The following is a 22,299-nucleotide window of genomic DNA, read 5'->3' on the forward strand; positions in this document are numbered from 1 at the left end:
AATACCTGAGTCTCAATCAGAGATAAGCATTCGACGCCCGACCCCGAGGTCTTTGGAGCCAGTGTCCGAATCTGAAAAGAGGTGCTCAGAGCCGAGGACTTAGGCTCTGACACTCTTGAAGACTTGGACCCCTTTGAAGACTTAGACACTTGTTCAGCCTTGTCCAGGGCTTCCTGAAATTCAGGTTTTAATAACCCTCTGTCCACCAACTTCCTGCGCCTTTCTAGCATGACCCTCCCACTGAAGGAATGACAGATGGAACAGTCTTCCTGCAAGTGGAGAGGGCCAAGGCAGTAGACGCAGGAAGAATGGTTATCAGTAATGGACATATTTTGTCCACACTGACACCTTTTAAAGCCTGACTTGGCTTTTCAGACATACTATCTAACCTAAATATACAAATTTTTAACAACACACTTATATTTATATATATATATATATATATATATATATATATATATATATATATATAAATATATATATATATATATATAAATAAATATAATAACACACTATAAACACTTGTAAAAGTAAGAATAATTCTTATCTCTAATATATATAAAAAAGAGAAGGAAAATTTTAAGGCAGAAATTAACAATTTAAACCCTACTGTCAGTCCTGACAGAATTACAACAAGGCCTTAACTAAGGTAAAGATTTTACTAAACTACTTTAACTATTGAAAAAACACACTCTGTAATAAACTATCACACTAATAACTACTTTTTAACTACTTTTTAACTATTTTAAACTATTTTAAACTACTTTTAACAACTACAACTTCAAAATAGAATGAAAAAATACTGGCCCGAGCCTCTCACGATGCGATCTGCGGCTAGCGGCAAACTAGATCTGAGTGTTAGCACAGGAGGATCATGGGATAGAACTGTGCCACGAGCTTTCTCGAAGATGCTGAGCTGGTGATGTGGCCGACTCGGAGCCGAGGATCGGCTCCGAACCCGTGTGTAAGAACAAACGGCGAGATCGAACAATTTCACATAAAATGTTTTTCTAACCACTTTGGCCACGTGGTTGTCAAATGAGAGATTGCTATCAACTTGGGTCCCCAGGTCCCTAATTACTTCTTCTGTACTTAATGGATTACCACCTATGTGGTAATTTGTGGGCACTTTGTTTTTGCCAAAGGGGATGACTATACACTTTTTGGCGTTTAGCTTGAAGCCATGGCTCTGGCACCAGTTGTCTGTTTCTATGAGGACCTTTTGGAGGATTCTTGTGTCGTCTGGAGTGTCGATTATGGCACCCAGTTTGCAGTCATCTGCAAACTTGGTTAGCCACAGTCCCTCCGTGTTGGCCTGTACCTCCGAGAAATATATACCGAACAAGAGAGGTCCCAGGACTGAGCCTTGTGGGACGCCACTTGTAACTGGTTTGGAGTCTGACATGGCTCCAAAAATTCTAACCCTGTGGGTTCTGTCCTTGAGCCAGTTTGCAACCCATCTAGTGACATAGGGCTTTATATTTAAGGTGGTGAGCTTATCTATAATGCCCGAGTGGGGTATTGCATCAAAGGCTTTTGCGAGGTCCAGGTAGGCTGTGTGGACCACCTTCCACTCGTCAATGGCCTTAGTGACTATTTCAAAGAAATCAACCAGGTTTAAGAGGCAGGATCTGCCCTTAACAAAGCCAAACTGGGTAGGATCCAGTGTCTGTAGGTCCCCAATATCTTTATTTATGAGGTCCATGATGATCCTTTCCATAGCTTTGCAGACCAAGCTAGTCAGGCTTATGGGGCGATAGTTTCCAGGATCCGTTGAGGCACCACCTTTGTGGAGAGGGACCACTGTTGCTGTACGCCACTCTTTGGGTACATATCCTGTAGTAAGGCTGAGACTGAACAGTAGTTTTATGTTTGGGTTTAGCTCTTCTTGGAGTTCATGTAGGATGCAGCCCAGGACACCGTCTGGTTCCATCGATGCTGTGTTTTTTGCTTTGGAGAGGGCAGCTCTTACCTGAGCATCTGAGATGTCAGGGGGGCAGCACTCTGCTGGGATAGATATGTGCCCTTTTGGTGGGGGGGGGAGAAGTTTGTGCTGAACCTGTCAGCTAGGATGTTGGCAATGTCTGTGGGTTCGGTGTATTTTTTGTCATTTTGGACTAATTCTGAGCATATCTGGGAATTCCCACCCAGGTTCCTAACATAACTAAAGAAAGCCTTGTGATTATCCTTAGTGTCCTGTGCAATTTTTCTCTCGAAGCTGGCCTTAGACGATTTTATGAGTGCCCATAGTTTTTTGCTAATACTGATCAGATATGCCTTCCCTTTTTGGGATTTTGCTCTATCATGTAGTAGCTTCCTCCTTCTATTGTATAGTTTGTTTATGGCTGGAGTCCACCAGACAGGACGTCTGCATTTGGAGGATTGGGACTTGGTTTTATTTGGGATTGCATGATCCATGCATTCCTGAAGGTGTTCATAGAATGCGTTTATAAAGGATTCTGTGGTCTGGGCCGTATTTTCCACAGGCCCGGGGGCTTTGAAGGATTCCACCTCGGTTTTGAGGAGTGTGAAATTTGCATTAGAGAAGTTTTTCACTGTGGTTTTCAGGGCAGGGGGTGGAGTCGGGATGTGAATCTCCAGTGAGATTAGTTTATGGTCTGATCTCACCAATGAGGGATACACTTCTGGTCTGGAGCATAGAGTCCCCATGTTGGTGATGATCAGGTCCAGTATGTTTTCCCCTCTTGTGGGAGTGGTAACAAGTTGTTCCATAGCATTTGAGTTTATAAATTCTAGGAACCTTTGGGCTAGGGTGTTGGAGCTAGAGTAATGCTCCCAGTCTATGTTTGGGTAGTTGAAGTCGCCCAATATAATGGTGTTTGGAGAGACATTCATATTTTCCAGTGTTCTCAGGAAGGCCGAGTGGGGTTCCTGGGTTTGGGAGGGTGGTCTGTAGCAGGCTATAAACTGGAAGGCAGTTTTACCCACTGTTAGTTGCACATGGATAGTCTCTGATGCTTTGTGCTGTGCCACCAACCTGGAGGTGTGGGTATCTTTGACGAATACTGATGCTCCCCCTCCTTTTGTGGTTCGGTCCAAGTTTTGGGGCTGAAAAGCATGGTAAGAGGTATAACCTGGTAGTGCTGGGGTGCTCTCGGGAGCCTTGAACCAGGTTTCTGTTACTGCACAGATATCGATGTTCTCCATGCTAAGGAGAGTTTCGAGTGTGTGCATCTTGAGGTTTAGACTTCTGGCGTTGAGTATCATTACTCTTAGTTTCTTATCCCTTGTGATACCTATGGAGGTGGGTTTGTCTTTTGAGCCTTGCCTAAAAAAGGCACTATGGGGGTAGCAAGAGCCTTTGCCAATATCCGAAAGCCCAGGGGTGACAGGTGCAAGCCGTCCCTAGCGAAGCATCGTGGCTTGTCGAGCATGTCATTCCAGGCTGACAGGCATTGGATCCCCTTTGAATGACACCAATACTTAAGCCAATTGTTGAAATTGATCATCTTGTCTTCATATTGTGTCATCATTCTTGGTGAGGGTAAGATGCTACTCAAGGTCAGGGTCATACCGGCCTGGGCTACATGCTCAGAGAGCTCCTCTATGTCTCTTTTCATGTAGTCCAGGTTGGTACATCTCAGGTCATTCACACCAGCATGGACAATGACTGAGTCATATTTGTACTTGCCTTGGAGTGACCTGAGTGCTTGTGTTATGTGGCGGATCCTAGCGCCCGACAGGCAACTCACCGTGACCTTCTCCTTGTTCAGCCTGGTGAGCGGGACGTCAGTGTGCCTGACGATAGAGTCACCTATTACAAGTGTATCAGGTGTGTTGTTTAGCCTTAAGGGCTGTGACTGTTCGGCACACTGGCTTTGTGAGCTATGTGTTGCACGTGTTTTGTTTTGGGGTAGCGGTTGCTTGGGTGTCTGCTTTGGAGCTCTCTGCTGCTTACCCAGATTTTTATTTAGAGCCTCCAAGTATGTTTTTGTGTGTTTATGTGTTTGGTTTGCTGTCGTGGTAGGTCTATGTGAGACTGGAATTGTAGTGAGTGTGGTTTCCTTCTCCTCCTGACTGGTTACGCCAGTACTGAGTTGAGAGAGCTTAGCCTCCAGTATGGCTATATGGTTGCATCTCTCACATGTGTTGGAATTTGTTGGGAGGAGGAGATGGTTGTCTGTGTACATGAGGCAGTTGTAACATTGCCTCAGGATTCCCAGATTCACCAGCTGGACCGGAGAGGAGATTGACAATTGACCTTTGGACATGCTAGAATAGTATTGGGAATTCCTTTATAATTGAAAAAAAGGGCTAATGGGGAACAAGGTACTCAAGTTATGGGAATCAAGGTACTCAAGTCAACCATTATGTTGTGGTTGGCACCTAAATTAGTACCTGCTGCATGTTCTCAGTAAACAGGCACCTACAAAGAAATGAGACCCTATCATTCAGACAGTCAATTAAAGCTGATTGATGACAGGCTGTAGCAAACACCCCTTTTCTTGTGTGAGTAGATCCATTTTATGAGGAAGCTTGTGGTAATTGCCTCTGGCCATTTCCAAAAGAATGAAAAAACACTGTTGCCTGAGCCAGGAGACACCACAATGATCTTGACAGATTCCTTCTGAGTCTTCAGAAGTACCCTGGATATTAGTGGAAAGGGTGGAAAAGCATACAGTAACATTAATTTTCAAGTAAAAGAAAAGACATCTGTCTTCCAGACATTCTTGCTTGGGGTTCTAGAACACAATCTTGCCAGTTGATTGTTCAGGGAGGAAACAAAAAGGTCTGTTTGAGGAACTCCTCACAGATTAATCAAATCTTAGAAGACCCCTGATCTAGCTTCCATTCATGAGGGTCTGCAATGGTCCTGCTCAGCCTGACTGAGATTGTGCCGTGAAGCTACATCCAAAGCTAACATGATTAGTCTGGAAAGGGGGATAAGACCTTCTTTCACCCTGTTTGTTGATGTATCACATGACTGTGGTATTGTTTGTAATAATTTAAAGAGGTCCCTTGGACCAAAGATGATTCAGAGAGTTGAGTGCCTTGATCAGGGTAAGCATCTCTTCGATAATTATGAGCTTGCATCTGACTTTGGTGTCCAACACACCTTGCACTTTTATCCCTCCTGAAACTGCTCCCCAAGCAAAGTCTGAGGCATCTCTGGTGACTGACTGCTTTGGAAAAGGAAGGGGGAAGAGGCATTTTATTGACCTCATCAGCACAGCCTGTGTTTCTGAAGTATAGCCAAACTATCCACTTATGCTGTGCTGATGAGGTCAATAAAAAGGCCAAAACATGCATGTCCACAGCTAGTGAAGTTTGGATTTGTTGGCCTAAATGTAACCATAAAGTCTTAAAAAGTAAAGAAGTTATAGACATTCAAAAGCCATGTAGCTAAAACACTAGATATCCTTAAGGGTTAATTTGCATATATCCCATGGGCCTCCATTACAGGAGGTTTAAGGTATCACATAGTGAAAACTCTATTTTGGCTGAGTTTTTCTTGTAGTTTTCATCTATCTACTACTAATCATATCTCTCTACTTCTTAGTACAAGAAATCTAGACAAAGCCTAAAATTATACGGGACTAAGGCCCCAAATAGGGACAACTTTTAAATATTGCTCTTATAAACTTAGAAAGTTGCTAGAATAACAGGATTTGTGTTTGCATGCATTTTCTGAAGGATATGAAGTCTGAAACTAAAATGTATATCACTATTTAGTAACTCTATCCTTAGTGCTTTGCCAGAAAACTACAAATTTTATGAGGAACAGACCAAAAATATAAGGTAAAATCTGAACAGTTGAGAAGCATGCTAGTAATATCTTTCCTCCCTTCCTACATAATTTTATAACTTTCTTCATTATATCTCATGAACTCTTTGCAAACCTATGCAATATTGAAATCGCCCTTCCTACATAATGTTGTAACTTACTTCATTACATATCTTGAACTACTTGCAAACCTTTTTTTACTAAATGTTGTTTGTCTTTCTGCTTTTCTCGGTTAGGGGTCGCCCCAGCGGAACTCCAGACCACTAATGATTGGCAGTGGATTTTTATAGTGCCGAGTTGTCAGCCCAACACCCAACCTTCAAAGAAGGCACACCCATTCATGCACGCACCTACCTGCATGTCTTTAGACATCACTCAACCGCAGGGAGGACATGCAGACTCCACACAGAAGGCGTTCCAGCTGAGAATCAAACAGGAGAACCTCTTGCTGTAAGGCGACAATGCTAACCGCTGCACCACCGTGGCCTCTAAGAACATTAAACGTCTTTACAGCAATGGCTTCCCTTCTACAGTATCAATCCATTCACTTCCTGCAAGATTTTAGAGCTACAAGAACTGTATAGACTTATAATTGTGGATGTAAATACTTTATATACCTGGCTTGTAAATATATTTGTTTTTTCATGAAAATTTTAACTGTTATTTTCCTGAGAACTGTCCGAAATTCACTTGTTAATATAAATGTACTGTGATGGAACTTTTCTTCCTGGACTACAGCTGAAAATGGGCTTTGTCAAGTCAAACTTTCCTGGTCAACAAAGACAAAGACAAATAAATAAATAAATAAATACATACATACATACATACATACATACATACATACATAAATGTAATGCATATTCATACAATATGTACTACATTTAAAATACGCAGAATATTTCCAGGATTTATTTTTGTCAACATTTCCAATGAAAAAAAAACAGTGCACATATTCTATATTATCCAGTGACTAAACAGAAATTTAAAATAACAGTTATTTAGTTTTACCAGCATGTTGGCACTCAAGCATAGAGTTCACACATGCCTCTTTTGATCTGTGATGATTTGTGACCTGGGAAGCCAGAGGGCTAGCAGAGTGCAGGTAGGCTTGACTCTCAGGGAGATGAAGCAGGGTTTGCCATGGCTGTCCTGCTCTCTAATGAAGACCAGAAAGCAATATAGTCAGTTACGTAATAACTGGGTAAGCAACCATGCTTGAACTGTATGCACTGAAAAATGCACATGCATGTTTCTCAAGGTACTGCTTGTCTGTCCCCTTGTGGATTTGTTAGGGGTTACTAGAAAACTCCTGCAGTAGTGTGAATAATGTTGAATAAGGATGCCTTACAGTCTTCTCTTCATGTCTCCAAATAATGGACAATGGTGTGATGCCCCTGCACTGACCCAGTAATCAAGGCACCTCAGTCCTCACCACTAACACCAGTGAGGGACGAGCATATTGGGAGGATGACAAGTGCACACACAGTAAAGTACAATTTCCCTTAAGAGCACATAGAGATCACAGTCAGTCTGGGGCTGGTTTCTCCCTCTTTCCCCAGATCCCCAATAAGACTCCCCACTGGCAGAGCTAGAGGGTTAAGATCTCAGTGGTCAAGCAAAAACCTCCAGCACCCTTTCTGTTCAACCAGTGCTTCATGTCCCCGCCGAAGCATCTGGCACACACACTTTGAGATTTGATCTATATACAAACACACAGCCTCTCCTGGGGAAGGCTGGCACAGGTTCACTAGCTATGCCCCCTTCTGCCCAGACTATACAGTAGCACCAGCTGCCACCAACCACTCTTATCAGCTACTAATAAGGCCCTTATAAAAGGTGACCAATTCTACTGTGCAATGTTACTATTATCCAAATGGTAAGTGTGTCCAAGACTAAGGCTATTTAAGAGTGGCCTGTACAGTGTTACCAAATACATGCAAGTATTCTAAGAGCTTAAATATCTCTAAACAAAACCAGCCACAATTAAAAGGTTTAAATATATTTAATAATAAATAATAAAAGAACAAGACAATACTCAATAACTCAATACAATGACAACAGAGTTCAGAATCACAGGAAATACTTTAAAACAACATTGCAGGACAGTCTCACCTTAATAGAGAAAACATCTAGACTGATCTTATTGTTTTCCTATCTATCTCTAAGAGAGACACTATGCTCTAAGTCTTACTTACAGACCAAAGACAATTGCTGGTGAGAGGATATTGGCAGATTCAAGACAAGATACAAAATGCGCATACTTTTTCTCTGAGATAGTTTTTAAATTAATAATGCACATTACTGCTGGGTTAGCTAGATGACATCACTATTTGACACCTGCCATTAGTTCCCAGGCTAAACAGATACCAACAGAATTTAACATGTCTCTATGAAAAACACATCTCTTAGAAGCTTGCCTGAAACTGGAAGTTGTAAAACAATTAACACTTTTAATTTTGAAACCTAGTAATTATTTCTGTCTCCAAACAATGGAAAGAATTTTTAGCTGCAGACATTCTGTCTTCTAGCTGTGGTAAACACAATCGTAAAACTCTTTACTTATTTTCTCAGAGTTTGCAAGTTAACTCTGTGTGTCCCAATTTCTACTATGAAAACATACATTTGCACAGGCATATAGTCCTTATACAGTTCTGCTCTTTTACAGCAGGGCGCACTGTGGTTACATTTTTGAAGCTCAGCACATAACATACAGGTTACTTACATTTGTAGACATGCCTATGGATCATATTAATATTTACAATAACATAGAATTGTTTACAAAATGGTAGCTAGCTGGGCTGGCAGCTTCACAGATGGTTCTACCAGCTGTGATCACAGGCTGGTGGTCCTAGACCAGAGGAAAGTTGGCTTGTCAGAGCAGGGAGAGATTGAGGAGAGCCACTGATAAGCAGCAAATAGTTAATGCTGATAAAAGAGAACAAAAAGAAATAGAATAGAATAATGATTATTTGGACATTAAGCTAAACTTCCATTTTTCCAAACTGAACTCATTAATGACCATGTTTTGGGTAATTTTCCAGACTATTAGGATCATAAGATCATAGGAAGTTACTAGGTTACTGGCCCTGAGGCCTTTACAAGCCTAGCCAAGAATTTAGCCCATGATCCAACAAGTCAGCACCCTATGCCACTGTCCAGCAGGGACAACTGGTGGAATCCTAGGGGTGTATTTTCTGTTCCCCATCCAGTTATCTAGGTTGCACTTAAAAATGCTTAATGAGGTACTCTGCTTTATGTGGAGAGAGAGTCTATTCCACAAAAGGGGGAATCTCTGGAACACAAATCTGTCACGCCAACAAGTCCTATTGATGCCACAGACCAGGTTGAGGTCTCACATGCGGGTTACTCAAGTGGAGCTTGACTTCCAGATATGCAGCAGTCCCATCAGGGTGGGGTCTAAGATTGCTTTGTATGCCAGACAAAGGTCACCTCTGAGGAGTCTGCAGGAGACTGAGTAGAGGGACAGGGCTTTTAGCCTATCTGTGTAGGATGTGTGACAGATAATGAAATAAAAAATATAGTTTTAGATACCCCAATGTTTGTTTATAAAATGGGGAAAAATGTAAAGATGATTTTGGAGAGGGGCAACATGGTCAGGAACATCAATCAGCAGAATAGACACACCACAAAATGTGGTAGCTGTAGACAGTGTCAAGTTATATTAGGAAATGAAGGCACCATTCTGAAGAATATAAATCAGACCAGAATTACATTTCAGCATGGAAACTGTAATACGAGGTATATTATATATTTGGCCAAATGTATGACCTGTCCAAGCTTCTACATAGGTACATAAGTAAAACGAAGAGAATGTTAAAAAGGAGAATTTATGACCATTTGTATGCCATAAAAAGAAAAGATAAATCCAACGCCTTGTTTAGACATATAGACAAACATGGGGAAAGTCATGTCTTTAGATGTGCTATTTTGGAAAAAGTTAGGCAGGGTGAAAGAGGAGGCAACTATAAAGCCTTATTAGGCTTGAAGGAAGTTAAATGGCAGATATTAACGGATGCTTCAAATGAACCTGGCTTAAATGATTACATTACAATAAAACCTATATTGCAAGTCAATATGTAGGATTTGTAAGAAAATGCTTGTATGAATAGTATTGCATTTCAGGTTAGTCATTGATAATGAATGATGAAAAAGAAGTTATGTTCTTACCATAACGTTCCATGTTAGTTGTCTTCTTCTCGCCTTCTTCTTGCTGGATGGGTTCGGAGCCGACCTCGGCTCCGACTCGGCCACTCTAAAAGCTCGAGAGTTGGTTCCACCGGCTCGAGGCTCCCCTTATATCCCACAATGCTAGGCGTGAGTTACCTCAGATCTCGTTTGTAAGCTAGGCCCAGCCTATAATAGTAATAGAATAATTAGTAACAAAATCCACCTCTATAAATAAGGGAGAAGAGAAGAGAAGGGTGACCTACATCCTGATCCAGGAAATATGCACAGCAGAGCATATACCTAAAGTATAGAGGTGGTAGAAAGAGAGGTCACAATCATAACTCCTCTAGGTCTGTCCAGGCCAGGGGGCAGGAGGGTGGGACGCAAGAAGAAGGCGAGAAGAAGACAACTAACATGGAACGTTATGGTAAGAACATAACTTCTTTATGTTAAGTTGTCTATCTCGCCTTCATTCTTGCTGGATGGGACCGCGTCCCTAGCACCTTGTCCCGGGTGGCCTAACGGAACAGACTCCTGAGAACAGTGGAACCAAAGTTAGCTCTATGCCTAGAAGGTAAATCCAACTTATAATGAGAAATGAAAGTGTGAGGAGTAGCCCAAGTAGCCGCTGCACAAATGGTGTCAATAGGCAGTCTGTCTTGGAAGGCTAAAGAAGTAGCCAAAGCTCTGGTGGAATGGGCCTTAGGTTTATTAGGCAGCTTTTGGTGTCTAATTTCATATACAAGGGAAATCAAAGATGTTAGCCATCTGGATAATGATACCTTTGAAACTGAAAGTCCCTTTCTGCCTTCCGCATAAGAGACAAACAGCTGGTCAGATTTTCTGAATTGTTTTGTTCTATCCAAATAGTACCTCAATTGACTATGAACATCCAGGCAGTGTAATTTTTGTTCAGATCTATTGGAATATTCTGGAAAAAAGACAGGGAGGTCAATGCTTTGATTTAGATTTGACGTCGAGACTACCTTAGGCAAAAAGGACGGGTTCGTTCGTAAGGATACCCTGTCCTTATGAAACAATAGATAAGGAGGTCGACAGCTGAGTGCTTGAAGTTCTGAAACTCTTCTAGCTGAAGTAATAGCTACCAGAAAGAGAGTCTTCCATGATAGCAATTTTAAAGAACAGGAGACTGCAGGTTCGAAAGGGGGAAGAATCAAAGAAGCAAGAACTAAATTTAGGTCCCAAGGAGAAGGAGGATTTCTTATAGGAGGTCTGAGAAGAAAAACTCCTTTCAAAAATGCTTTGCAAAGCTTGTGGGACATTAAGGCAGATTCAGAAATACCCACATGAAAGTTAGAAATAGCTGCCAATTGAACTTTAAGAGTAGAGGAGATGAACCTGCATGGAAGAGTTCAGCTAGAAAATCAAGGACTATTTGGATGGAAGCAGTGAAAGGATCTATGTCCCTTCCTTGAGCCCAATATGTGAAGTGTTTCCACTTACTCAAATAAATCTTCCGAGTGGAAGATTTATGGGAAGCTATCAAAATATCTCGAACAGAGTGAGATAATTGAGGAAGCCTGGCTAAGGTTGGAACTGGAGGAACCAAGCAGTGAGGTTCAGAGAGGGGAGGGAGCGATGTAACTGACCCGACTGATGGATCAAAAGATCTGGAACTAGGTCCAGATGCCACGGTCGCTCCAATAGAAATTGATGTAGAAAGGGGAACCACACCTGTCGAGGCCAGTAAGGAGCAATGAGGATCAATGAGGCCTTCTGAGCGATAGCTTTCTGTATCACTTGAGAGATTAGTGGGAAGGGAGGAAATGCATACAGAAGTCCCCGGGGCCAAAGTTGGACTAGAGCGTCTCTGCTGGGTTGGCCTGGTAAAGGGAATAGAGTGAAATATTCTCTGCACTTGCTGTTTTGGGGAGTAGCAAAAAGATCGCAGCAAGGCTGACCCCACTTGAGGAAAATTTCTCTCACTACAGAGTCTTTCAGAGACCACTCGTGAGGCATGAGGATAGCTCTGCTCAACTTGTCCGCAATTTGATTGGACTTCCGGGGATGTGCGTTGCTATCAGAAACCGCTGAGAAGAAATCGCCCATTGCCACAATCTGAGTGCTTCTCGACACAGGGGTATGACCTGGTTCCGCCTTGTTTGTTGATGTACCACACTACAGACATATTGTCTGTCTGGATTGCAATCGTTCCCAAGGGAAGAGAGTCTTGAAGGGCTTGCAACGCTAAAAGCACTGCTCTCATCTCCAGAACATTTATGTGCAAGTGGCATTCGTTTGGTTGCCATGTGCCCTGGACCGTCCTGCCCTGATAATGCCCCCCCCACCCGATCAGGGAGGCATCCGTTGTCAGAGTAGCAACCGGAGGGGGTGGAACAAAGGGTCTTCCCAACAAGAGCTGAGGGAAGACATCCACCACATGAGATGATTTCTGCACGCCTGCGTGATCATAATGGTGTGAGACATTGGAAGTTGCTGGTATGACCATTGTGTAAAGAGCATCCATTGAAGAATCCGCATGTGGAATCTGGCTAATGGAAGCAGAGGTATGGCCGCCGCCATAATTCCCAACACTTTCAGAACTAACCTGGCTTTGATTCTGTTGTTGTTGAAAAGGAGTGAGACCAGTTTTTGAATGTCTGTTATTCTCTGATGTGTTAGTCTCGCAGACATGTCTACTGTGTCTAGATTTGCGCCTATGAAAGTAATAGCACGACAAGGCGACAAAACAGACTTTTCGCAATTTATTGAAATGCCTAACTTTTGACAAATGCGAAAAGTGTAATCCCTGGCCATCAGAAGGAGATGCTTGGTGGGAGCTGTGAGGAGCCAGTCGTCCAAATATGGAAACACCTGGAATCCTTGTCGTCTCAGGTGAGAAGCTACCACTGCCATGCATTTGGTAAACACCGGGGCAGTGGTGAGACCAAAGGGCAGGGCCCTGAACTGAAAATGACTGGTTCCCAGCCTGAAGCGGAGGAATCTTCTGGAGCGTCTGTTCATTTTTATGTGATAGTACGCATCCTGAAGGTCTATAGAGCACATCCAGTTGCCTTTTCCCAATAGGGAAGGATGGATTGCAGCGTGACCATCCGAAATCTTGTTTTCTTGACTGATCTGTTCAAGATACTGAGATCCAAAATTGGTCTCCAGTCCCCTGTTTTCTTTGGAACTAAAAGAACCTTGAGTAGATTCCGGATCCTTTCTGGTCTGCTGGAACTGGCTGAATTGCTCTTTTTGCAAGCAGTTTTGAAATTTCCAAAACCGCTAGATCCCTTTGAGCGGGTGGAACATCTGGAAGGGATTTTTTTGATTGGATTGGAATCCGAAGAAAGGGGATAGAATAGCCTTCGGAAATGACGGACTGTACCCATTTGTCTTGAGTCAGGGATAGCCAGGCTTCTGGGTACAGTGACAATCTTCCCCCGACTGCCTCCGAAGGTGGGCAGTCGGGCAACACCTCAGGGATGCTGAAAGGGCTTATCAGAGAAGGCTTCCCGATTGCCCTGGTTCTGCGGAGCCCCCCTGCCTCGAGGGCGACGTCTACCATTGTTATTCCCGCCTCTGCCTCTGGCGGGGAAACGACTTTGTGCGTCAGGCGAAGTTTACGGAACCACATTTTCCCACTTTTCTGGCCTTTGGGGTAAGGCCTAGAAGGAGTAGAAAAACGGACTCCGACGGCAGAAAGAGTCTTGCCATCAGTCTCGCACCTAGTCAAGGTTTCTTTCACTTGAGGACCAAAGAGAGATGATCCATCAAACGGGGAGTTAGTGAAAGACGTCTTGAAGGGTCCAAAATTGCATAGCCGCATCCAGGCATGCCTACGTAAGGCCACACCTGTCCCTGCCCTACTCGCTCCATCAGCCGTAAGAAAGGGCGCATGGAGGAGTTGGCTATGGAGTTAAGGGTAGCCAGCTGCGTGTTCATCTTATCTTGAAAACCCGCAGCTGTAGGGTCCTTCAACATGTCACTCGCTTCTTTAATCAAGTCCCTTTGAAGACGAGTGAAATGGCACAGGTAGTTCAGCGACGCATAGTAAATGTCGCTGATGAGAACATCCGCTTCCGTACCTGTCCATGGACCTAGATTCCTTGTTAGGTGGATGGACAGGTACTGAAGGATCAGCTAGTTCCTTCTTAGTGGCAGCAGCTACCACCATAGCATCCACAGAAACTCCTTTTGTCAAGAACTGTTTGTCTGATGGTGCCGTTATGAATTTTGAGGGTCTCCTGGGAGTGGGGTCCACTGAATCAGGAGCCATCCATGCCTTTTTAGCTACCACCTGCATGAGGGGGTCAAAGGGGGGAGACACCCAGGAGGTGGAAGGACGAGAGCCGAACGCCTCAAGGTACACAGATTCATCCTCTGAAGGGCTGAGGGCTGGCCAGTTTCCCCTCTGTTTGAGGATTTCGAGAATGTCTGCAAAGGAGACATCTTCAGAAGGGGAACGGGGGGAACCCTCGGAATCATCTAAATCTGTGTCAGATGTGATGGACTCAGGTGAGTCAATGTGTTTCCTCTTACACTTCCTCTTCCGAGGGGGCTCTTCTGCCAAATCAGGAGAGGCCTCGGAAGAGGATGAAATCCCCACAGGGGGTTCCTGAGGAGCTGGCTCTCTGCGGTCCGGGATGAGGGAGTGAGTCGACTTGACCTGAGGCACCGTAGAGGGAGGGGCGGACGGAGCCGACTGTGGAGTAGAGCCAGACTCTAACACACTCCGCATGACCTCGAACGCACCCCTGTCAGGCAAAGCCAGAGGTTCCCACTCCGAGAAGCTGAGAACCTCCCTCGGCACCGACAGTGATGGCTCCGAGGCCGATGTCGGAGCCGAACTCACCAGCGCCGAAGCTCCAAGAGGAAGAGCGGGGTCGGACAAGGGTCCGATGCCACTCACCCCCTCGGAGCCGACGAGGGAAGTCCGGCGCCGAGAATCCTCGAAAGAAGAAATCGGAGCCGACGGAGCCGAAGACACCTGTATCGGCTCCGACGCTGCCACAGTCTCGGTTCCGAAACGCCCCGGCTCCGAGCTCAACGGAGTCGGAGGAGGAATATATTGATGGACAGGGGCAGGCATCGACTGATGAGTCGGGCTCTGAAGCATTTGGGCCAGTGCCTCGGACTTAAGAAGTCGACTCACTACCCTCTGGAGGTCATGATCTGACAGCCTCGATGACCTAGAGGAGTGAGATTTATGGCTCCGTTCAGACAGCAGAGGAGATGCTGGAGACGAATGAACGGAGCCAAGGGATGGTGACCTGGATCTCTTCCTAGATGTCAGCTCCGAAGGTCTGGTCGGAGCCGACAAGGGAATTTCTACCTCGGCTCCAGCCGGAGCCGAGGGAACCACAGAAGCTGTAGACTCATCGGCTCCAGACGGAGCCAATGCAGACATAGGTTTTGTAGCTTTAGGTCTCGGCTCAGTAGCTGGAGCCGAGGACCTAGAAGCCTTAGAGGGCTTCCCAGAGACAGAAAGGGAATCCTCAGGCTTAAGAAGACCCCGTAGGATCAACTTATTTTTTCTTTCCTGCAGGACCCTGGGGCTGAAGCCGTGGCATACAGCACAGGAGTCCTGCAGGTGCAAAGGCCCCAGGCAGTAGACACAAGAAGTGTGACCGTCTGTCAGAGACATTTTCTGACAGCACGCATCACACTTCTTGAAGCCTGAGACCTTTGTGTCTTTAGACATCCTAGACAAAAAAGTGTAATCACACACACTCAAACAGACACACTGATTACACTAATTTTACTTCTAAAACTCAAAAATAAACAATTAACTAAAGTTTAATTAAGAGTAACACACACACACCACTAGGGGATGGGGAAAGGCCAGAAGGCCCGAGAGAGAACTTTAAAAGTTCTTGTGGGAAAAAAATGGGATTTTTCGGATAACAGGGGTAGAAATCCACTACACAAAGGGAAATATATTTAAACCTAAAAATATAGGGTTTTAAGTATGCTAATTTCACAAAAAATACACTTACCAACAAGCCGGTAGAAAAACCAACACCTCGATGCTGTAGCGGCAAACGAGATCTGAGGTAACTCACGCCTAGCATTGTGGGATATAAGGGGAGCCTCGAGCCGGTGGAACCAACTCTCGAGCTTTTAGAGTGGCCGAGCCGGAGCCGAGGTCGGCTCCGAACCCATCCAGCAAGAATGAAGGCGAGATAGACAACTTAACATTAATATTTTAATAGATATTAATATTGACTTTAATTTCATTTTTATTTTATTTGATGTTGGTATATTTATTGATCTATATGATGGCATGAAATTGAAAAGAAACATAATTTAAATCATAATATTGAATTGTCAAATTATTGCACAAACCATAGGTAGTATAATTTATTTTTAAAATATAAAATACGAAGAATACAATATATATTATGAATTATAGTAAGGAAATTGAGTATTATTTGGTACACGTGGATTTTAAATGCACATTTCAAATGCATTTATTACAGACATGCACTGTTTTTAGATAAATGAACTTTTTCTTTAAATGAAGCCGGTTTTTAAAATTTGGCACCAAAAAGAATATTTAAAATGTTAATTGATCAATTGATGTTATTCTGAAGAAGTCTACATGGCATGTGGATGAAAGCGCTTAATCTATCTTTTTAAACAGTTATATATTAAATCTGTGGAATACAACTTGGTGTTCGTGTTTATCTGAGGCATCCAGCATCCTGTAACGTTTTTACTCTGCCTATCTGTGTAGGGTAGATGTTTGAGGCCCTGGATTCTCTGGGTGAGGAATCTCTGTGGTCTCTCTAGCTGATGCATGTGCTTTGTGAGGTACATGCTGAAAGGGGCATTGTAGTCAATAATCGGTCTTATAAGGGAAGAATACAGGGATGTTATGACCACCTTGTCCCTGGATGAGATACCCTTACTCTTAATAAATAAATTGTTCATTAGAATATTATTTAGTAAATACTATTGTTCTTTAACGTGTTAGTAACTGTTCAATTATAATAAATGTCTCTGAGTGCTATAATGAAAATGGATCCTTAAATATGTAAGGTTTCTAATTTAGGTAAGTTTCATTTTTGACTTTAAAGTTTTACATGCAACATTAACATATGCAAATCTCATTTATTGTGTTGGTTACCTTTGCACTTTCAGACTTTTCTGACGATGCACATTTGAATGGTGCAGAGTTGGCCTCTAGAAGCATCTCCTGCAAGATAATGCTTTGGATTAACTAAAGAAACACAAAAATATTAACACTTTCCCTAAAAAATTCCTAAAGCAATGACATTATTAACAAAATGCTCACTCAATAATATTACAGCATAGCATGGAATTTAATAATAAATATCCGAAGGTCAGCTTAAGAGGTGGTTAAAGAAGTGTATAAAGGCCCAGTGTTTGAAAAGTGAAAATAAATGTCTGAAGGACAAATTAACAATGTTTAATGCAATGTATAAAGGCCTAGTGATTGAAAAGAGAAAAAGGCTCAGGAATTCATTCAGTAAGATATGCACAAGTGAAATGAGTGATGGCTATTTTAAATACATCGCATACATAATATATTTTTTGTTATACTATATTGCATGCTGCTTGCAGAAATGTATGTTTATTTTATTTATACACCATTTTTAGCTATGCTTGTCTTTCATCTGTAATTGCTTATGTGCATATTTCCAACTTTTTCCCAGGCTGAACTTGAAATGGAATCATCTCTGTGTCACTGCTGGACAGAGGCACAACAAACTAATGGGTACAGTATTTTTTCATATAAGGGGTGGCGTAAACCACAGAACTCTGGGCTAGGCTTATAAATGGCTTAGGGCAGATAGCCTAGTATAAACCTATGAACCTATAAATTGGTCTTTGTAGCTCAGTAAATGAGTAAGGCAAGCAAATGTTGCTTGAACATTTACATATAAAACAGTTAACTTCAAATTAAGCAGTGATTGAATTACAATGGAAAGTATGTAGAGAACACACTGCATAATCAGAACTTATGATGGCACTGCCCTTGCACCACAGTATAGCGGGATAAAGCCCTGATTGTGCTCTAGATGGCCTATGTTTTGCTACTGGCATAGGTACTGGAGGAGCCATGTGGAGAGGATGGAAATGAGCAGCTATTGCTGTATTGCCCATGTTGTGGGGAGGTGGACTGGCTCTATGCTTCTGTCACACCTATAGGAGAGTAGATGATCTCTGGCAGCAAGACAGCCAAGCCAGAAGTGTCTCTGTCAGCAGTGCATTTTTTAACAGGAATGCATGTGTGGAAGCACACATCCACTTCTTCCTAAAGCAGTTACAGTGAAGTCTGCAAGCCACCATCAGGGAGTAAGGATGGAGAACATTCTATCAGCTTGATTGACTGACTCACTTCCTACCAGCTGACTCTGTCTCCCATTGGGGGATGTAACTAGTAAACCCATACCAGGCAAAGAATGGCTCAGAAGGCTGTCACCCTGGGAGTAGGTATACCCAGTTCCCTTGTTGGTTTGAGTGTACTAGTGACAATCCCAGGACAGGAAAAAATTGGTTACAGGGCTGTCATCTTGTCCTGTGCAGCTCTTTGTGTATAGCATTCCAGGTTGAGGACTTTAAGTGTCCCTTCTCCCAGCCTTCAGTGAGAGAATGAATGGATCGTATGGGCACAGGAAGACTAGAAGCCATTGGGTCAGTTAGGGGGAGAATAAAAAAGGAAATGATGAAAGTATTAATTGGTCGATAGCACAGGCAGCTTATTCTTCAGAGAAGCATGCTAGGAGAATGCTACAACTCATAGTGGTGTTATTCAATGCTGTGAAGGTGGATAAGTGGTATTGTGCAGATGCTATTATGAATCAGTTAGCACAGATTTGACAGCTGACAGTGGACATGCAGACAGGATGAGAAAATAATCTCCATGGAGATATACGTGTCCACAGTGATGTGAATTCTGGCTGGAAGGCCTTTCCAGACACCTTTGTGGACATGATTTCTCCTGGTCCCCAGACAGCTGTGTCCTGAGGCACCCATTAGATGCAGTAATGTGAGTCATTACCCTCAAGCATCATCAACCCCCTTCTTCCCATTTTCTAAATGGGGTCTGGGTGATGTGTTAACCATTGCCATTTCTCACATTTCAGTGCCACACCCCTGCCTTCTTCAACACTCATGCCTGACTGTCACAGATCTTCATTCACACAATCCATCCACCTCTTTGCTGGATGCCCTCATTTCCTCTTGCCTTCTTCCTGTTTGTCCCAAATCTTCTTCACCAGATTGTCTTCTTCTTTTCTGCATATGTGGTCAACCCAACGTGATCTGTTCTCCTTGATCTTTTCTGCAATTGGAGCGACTCTGGCTTCTGCTCTTATGTCCTCATTTCTTTGTCTGTCCTACAGTGTGCATCCTACCACCCTTCTTGGGCACTTCATTTCCACCACCTTTAGCTTTCTCATCTACTCTGCCTTTATTGTCCACGTTTCTGTACCACACAGTAATACTGGTCACACCATGTTTTGTACACCTTACTTTTCAGTTCTTTGGCATTCTTCTGTCATACACTACACCTGACATTCTATGCTAGTTGGCTGCAACCCCTCTGATTCTAGCTTTGAGCTCTTCATTCAGATTTCCCCTTCACCTCATCCACTCCTCCCAGATACTTAAAGCTGTTAACCTGTTCCACTATCTTCTCTTCTATCTCAGTTCTCAGCTTCTTCTGATTTTACCATTCGCTGCCACTACCACTGTCTTATCTGTACTTGAGTGCCTTCAGTTTTGCCTTCCATTCTCCTATTGTTTTCTAAAGTTCTTGATCAGAGTCTACCTGTAATACATCACCTGCATACAGCGACTTTGTTGATCTGTTCCATCTCACATGGTTGCTAATGTAGTTCATCACCAGTAGGAAAAACAGTGGACTCACAGCTGAACCCTGGTGCACACCCACTCCCAATGGGAACCCCTCTGTGAAACCAATCACTGTTTGCACATGAGTCACTGAGTCCTTGTACATAGCCTGTACTAATTCTACCAATGTTTCTCTTACTTGAAACCACTGCAGTACTACCCAGATCAGCTTTCTTGAGAACTTGTCATATGCTTTCTCCAAGTCTAGGAATGTCCAATTGGACTCTTTCCTCATCTCTAGTTTCTTCTCAGCTATCTGTTTCACTGCAAACATCAGGTCAGTTGTGCTGCATCCTGATCTGAATTTGAACTTCACATTTCCCATCTTACTTTGTACTACTCTGCATATCCATTTATTAATCACCTTCCCCAGAACTTTCATGCAGTGTGACAGGAGTTTGATATCGCTGTACTGCTCACAGTTGTGGATATCCCTTTGTTCCTGTACACTGGCACAAATATTTATTTATTTATTTATCTATTTATTTATTTATTTATTGACATTTGGTAACTGGGAAAGTTTGACAGGGTCAGAGACCCATTTTCTGCCAAGGCCCAGACAGAAAAGCTCCATAGTACAAAGTTTGGACATTAAAAGATTAGATAATATAGCAATAACCCACTCCTGGGTGTGGGTAATGCTAAATTTACCCACGGTTGGCATGGTTTGGTCCCGGTGAAGCCCAGGACCAACCAAAGCCAACCGTAGGTAAATTTAGCATTACCCACACCCAGAAGTGGGTTATTGCTATTATACCATGACATTATTTAAGAAAAGAAACTGTTACTTTTCTTAAATAATGGCATAGTATAATGCCTGTTTACTGCCCTTTCGCAGATGTCTGGCATCCGCGGCAGTTCTGATGTACTGCGCGCCTGCGCAGTACATCAGAGTTGAGCAAAAACGGAGAAAGCAAGATCTCCGTTGCTTTTATGTCTGCTATGTTAAATGAGTTTAACATAGCGAAACAGTTTTAAAATAAGCAACGGACATCTCCGTTGCTTATTTTAAAACTGTCTCGCTATGTTAAACTCATTTAACATAGCGAGACACTAATAAAAGCAACGGAGATCTTGCTTTCTCCGCTTTTTAAACACTGCCTCGTTATTTTAAATGGGTTTAACATACCGAGACAGCTTTAAAATAGGCAACGGAGATCTCCGTTGCTTATTTTAAAGCTGTCTCGCTATGTTAAACCCTTTTAACATAGCGAGACAGTGTTTTAAAAAACCGAGTTATACTAATGGAAAAAAGTCCGGGCAACCGGACCTTTTTCCATTAGTATATCTCGATTTACAACGGGCACACTGGCCAATCAGCATGCACGTTTTGGGGGGGTCATGGTATAATACCAATTTAAATACTTAGCATACATCAGTGAACATAGATGAAAGTACACAATTGACAAGAGAAAAAAATATACCATCAAAAAAACATATGTGCCCTCAAGAAGACTGTAACCTTTGACAATTTTAACTAACTAGAAATGATAGTTGACATAGTTTAGAGAGAATAGCTCGATTACTGAGCTATCAAATTAGTTCTGGAAATAGAGAGTTTTGTCTTTTAAGTAATGGGGATAAAAGAGTAGCATGAGAAAGGCAAGCATTAATAGTAGAGGAAGTTGAGGATAGGTGAAGAATACAGAAATGAAGGAGAGATAGTGGAAAGAGTTGATTTGGGCTGTATGGAGGGAAGATTATAGAATGAGAATAGTGAGGTTAGCTGAGCAGTATAATTACTAGAAATGGGTGTAGCTTGTGGCAAGTTTAAGTGTAGAAGTTAAAGATCAGGATAAAATGAGAAGAAAGTCAGAGAAGGGGAAAACTCAATATATTATGGAGGGAGGAAGTAGTGATTGTAGGCTTAGAAGACAAAGACAGCTAGAGAACTTAAATGAAGACATTATTAACAAGGATTTAAGAATTATGTAAGAATGCATAGGGGTATGAGGAAATGGGTTTGGGTTTTTAGTGAAACTGGTGTATTTATGCCTAGGAACATGGACAGATATGTGTGTTTAGATAGTAGTTTTTCATAGTCAATTTGAAGGTGGTAGAGCATTCCATATTTTAACAATGGCATGGGAGTAGATACTTTGTCCAGCTCTTTTTGTAGGTTTGTGCACTTGCAAGAGTAGTTTGGTAGTATTTTATGGGCCAGAGAGAGTTGCACTAGATTCAGATACTGAGGGAATTCTAGCCAGTTTAGTTTTTTTATGGCATTACAGTGGTGGGTATGGTAAGGTACACCAGCTGCAAATTTGGTGATTCTGTGATAGCATGATTGTAGTTTGCTCTTTACAGTTGTATGAAGATTAGTGAGAATGGGGGCCTCATATAGGAAGGGAAGGAGTAGGAGAGTGTTTGCAATGGTTATTTTAGTGGGAGCATCCATGTACTGTTTATGTCTGTAAAGTATGCCAAGTTTTTATGACTTTTTTTTATTATGACAGATATATGTGGTTCAAATGTGAGCTTGTTATCTATACTGATACCTAGAAGTTTTACCTGGG

The 22,299-nt window shown here is 42.7% G+C and overlaps 1 protein-coding gene across 1 annotated transcript in view; it reads right to left on the reverse strand.

Moving 5' to 3' along the window:
- CFAP99 (cilia and flagella associated protein 99) overlaps window positions 1-22,299 on the reverse strand; it is a 1,556,346-nt gene that overhangs the window by 734,032 nt on the left and 800,015 nt on the right. The window contains exon 8 of the mRNA XM_044062893.1: window positions 17,031-17,099. Coding sequence (XP_043918828.1) covers window positions 17,031-17,099 — 69 coding nt within the window. The remainder of the gene's footprint in view (window positions 1-17,030; window positions 17,100-22,299) is intronic.

Source organism: Protopterus annectens, chromosome 2.part1, assembly GCF_019279795.1.
Source record: "Protopterus annectens isolate FY-2018-M chromosome 2.part1, PAN1.0, whole genome shotgun sequence".
NCBI classification, from domain to species: Eukaryota; Metazoa; Chordata; order Ceratodontiformes; family Protopteridae; genus Protopterus; species Protopterus annectens.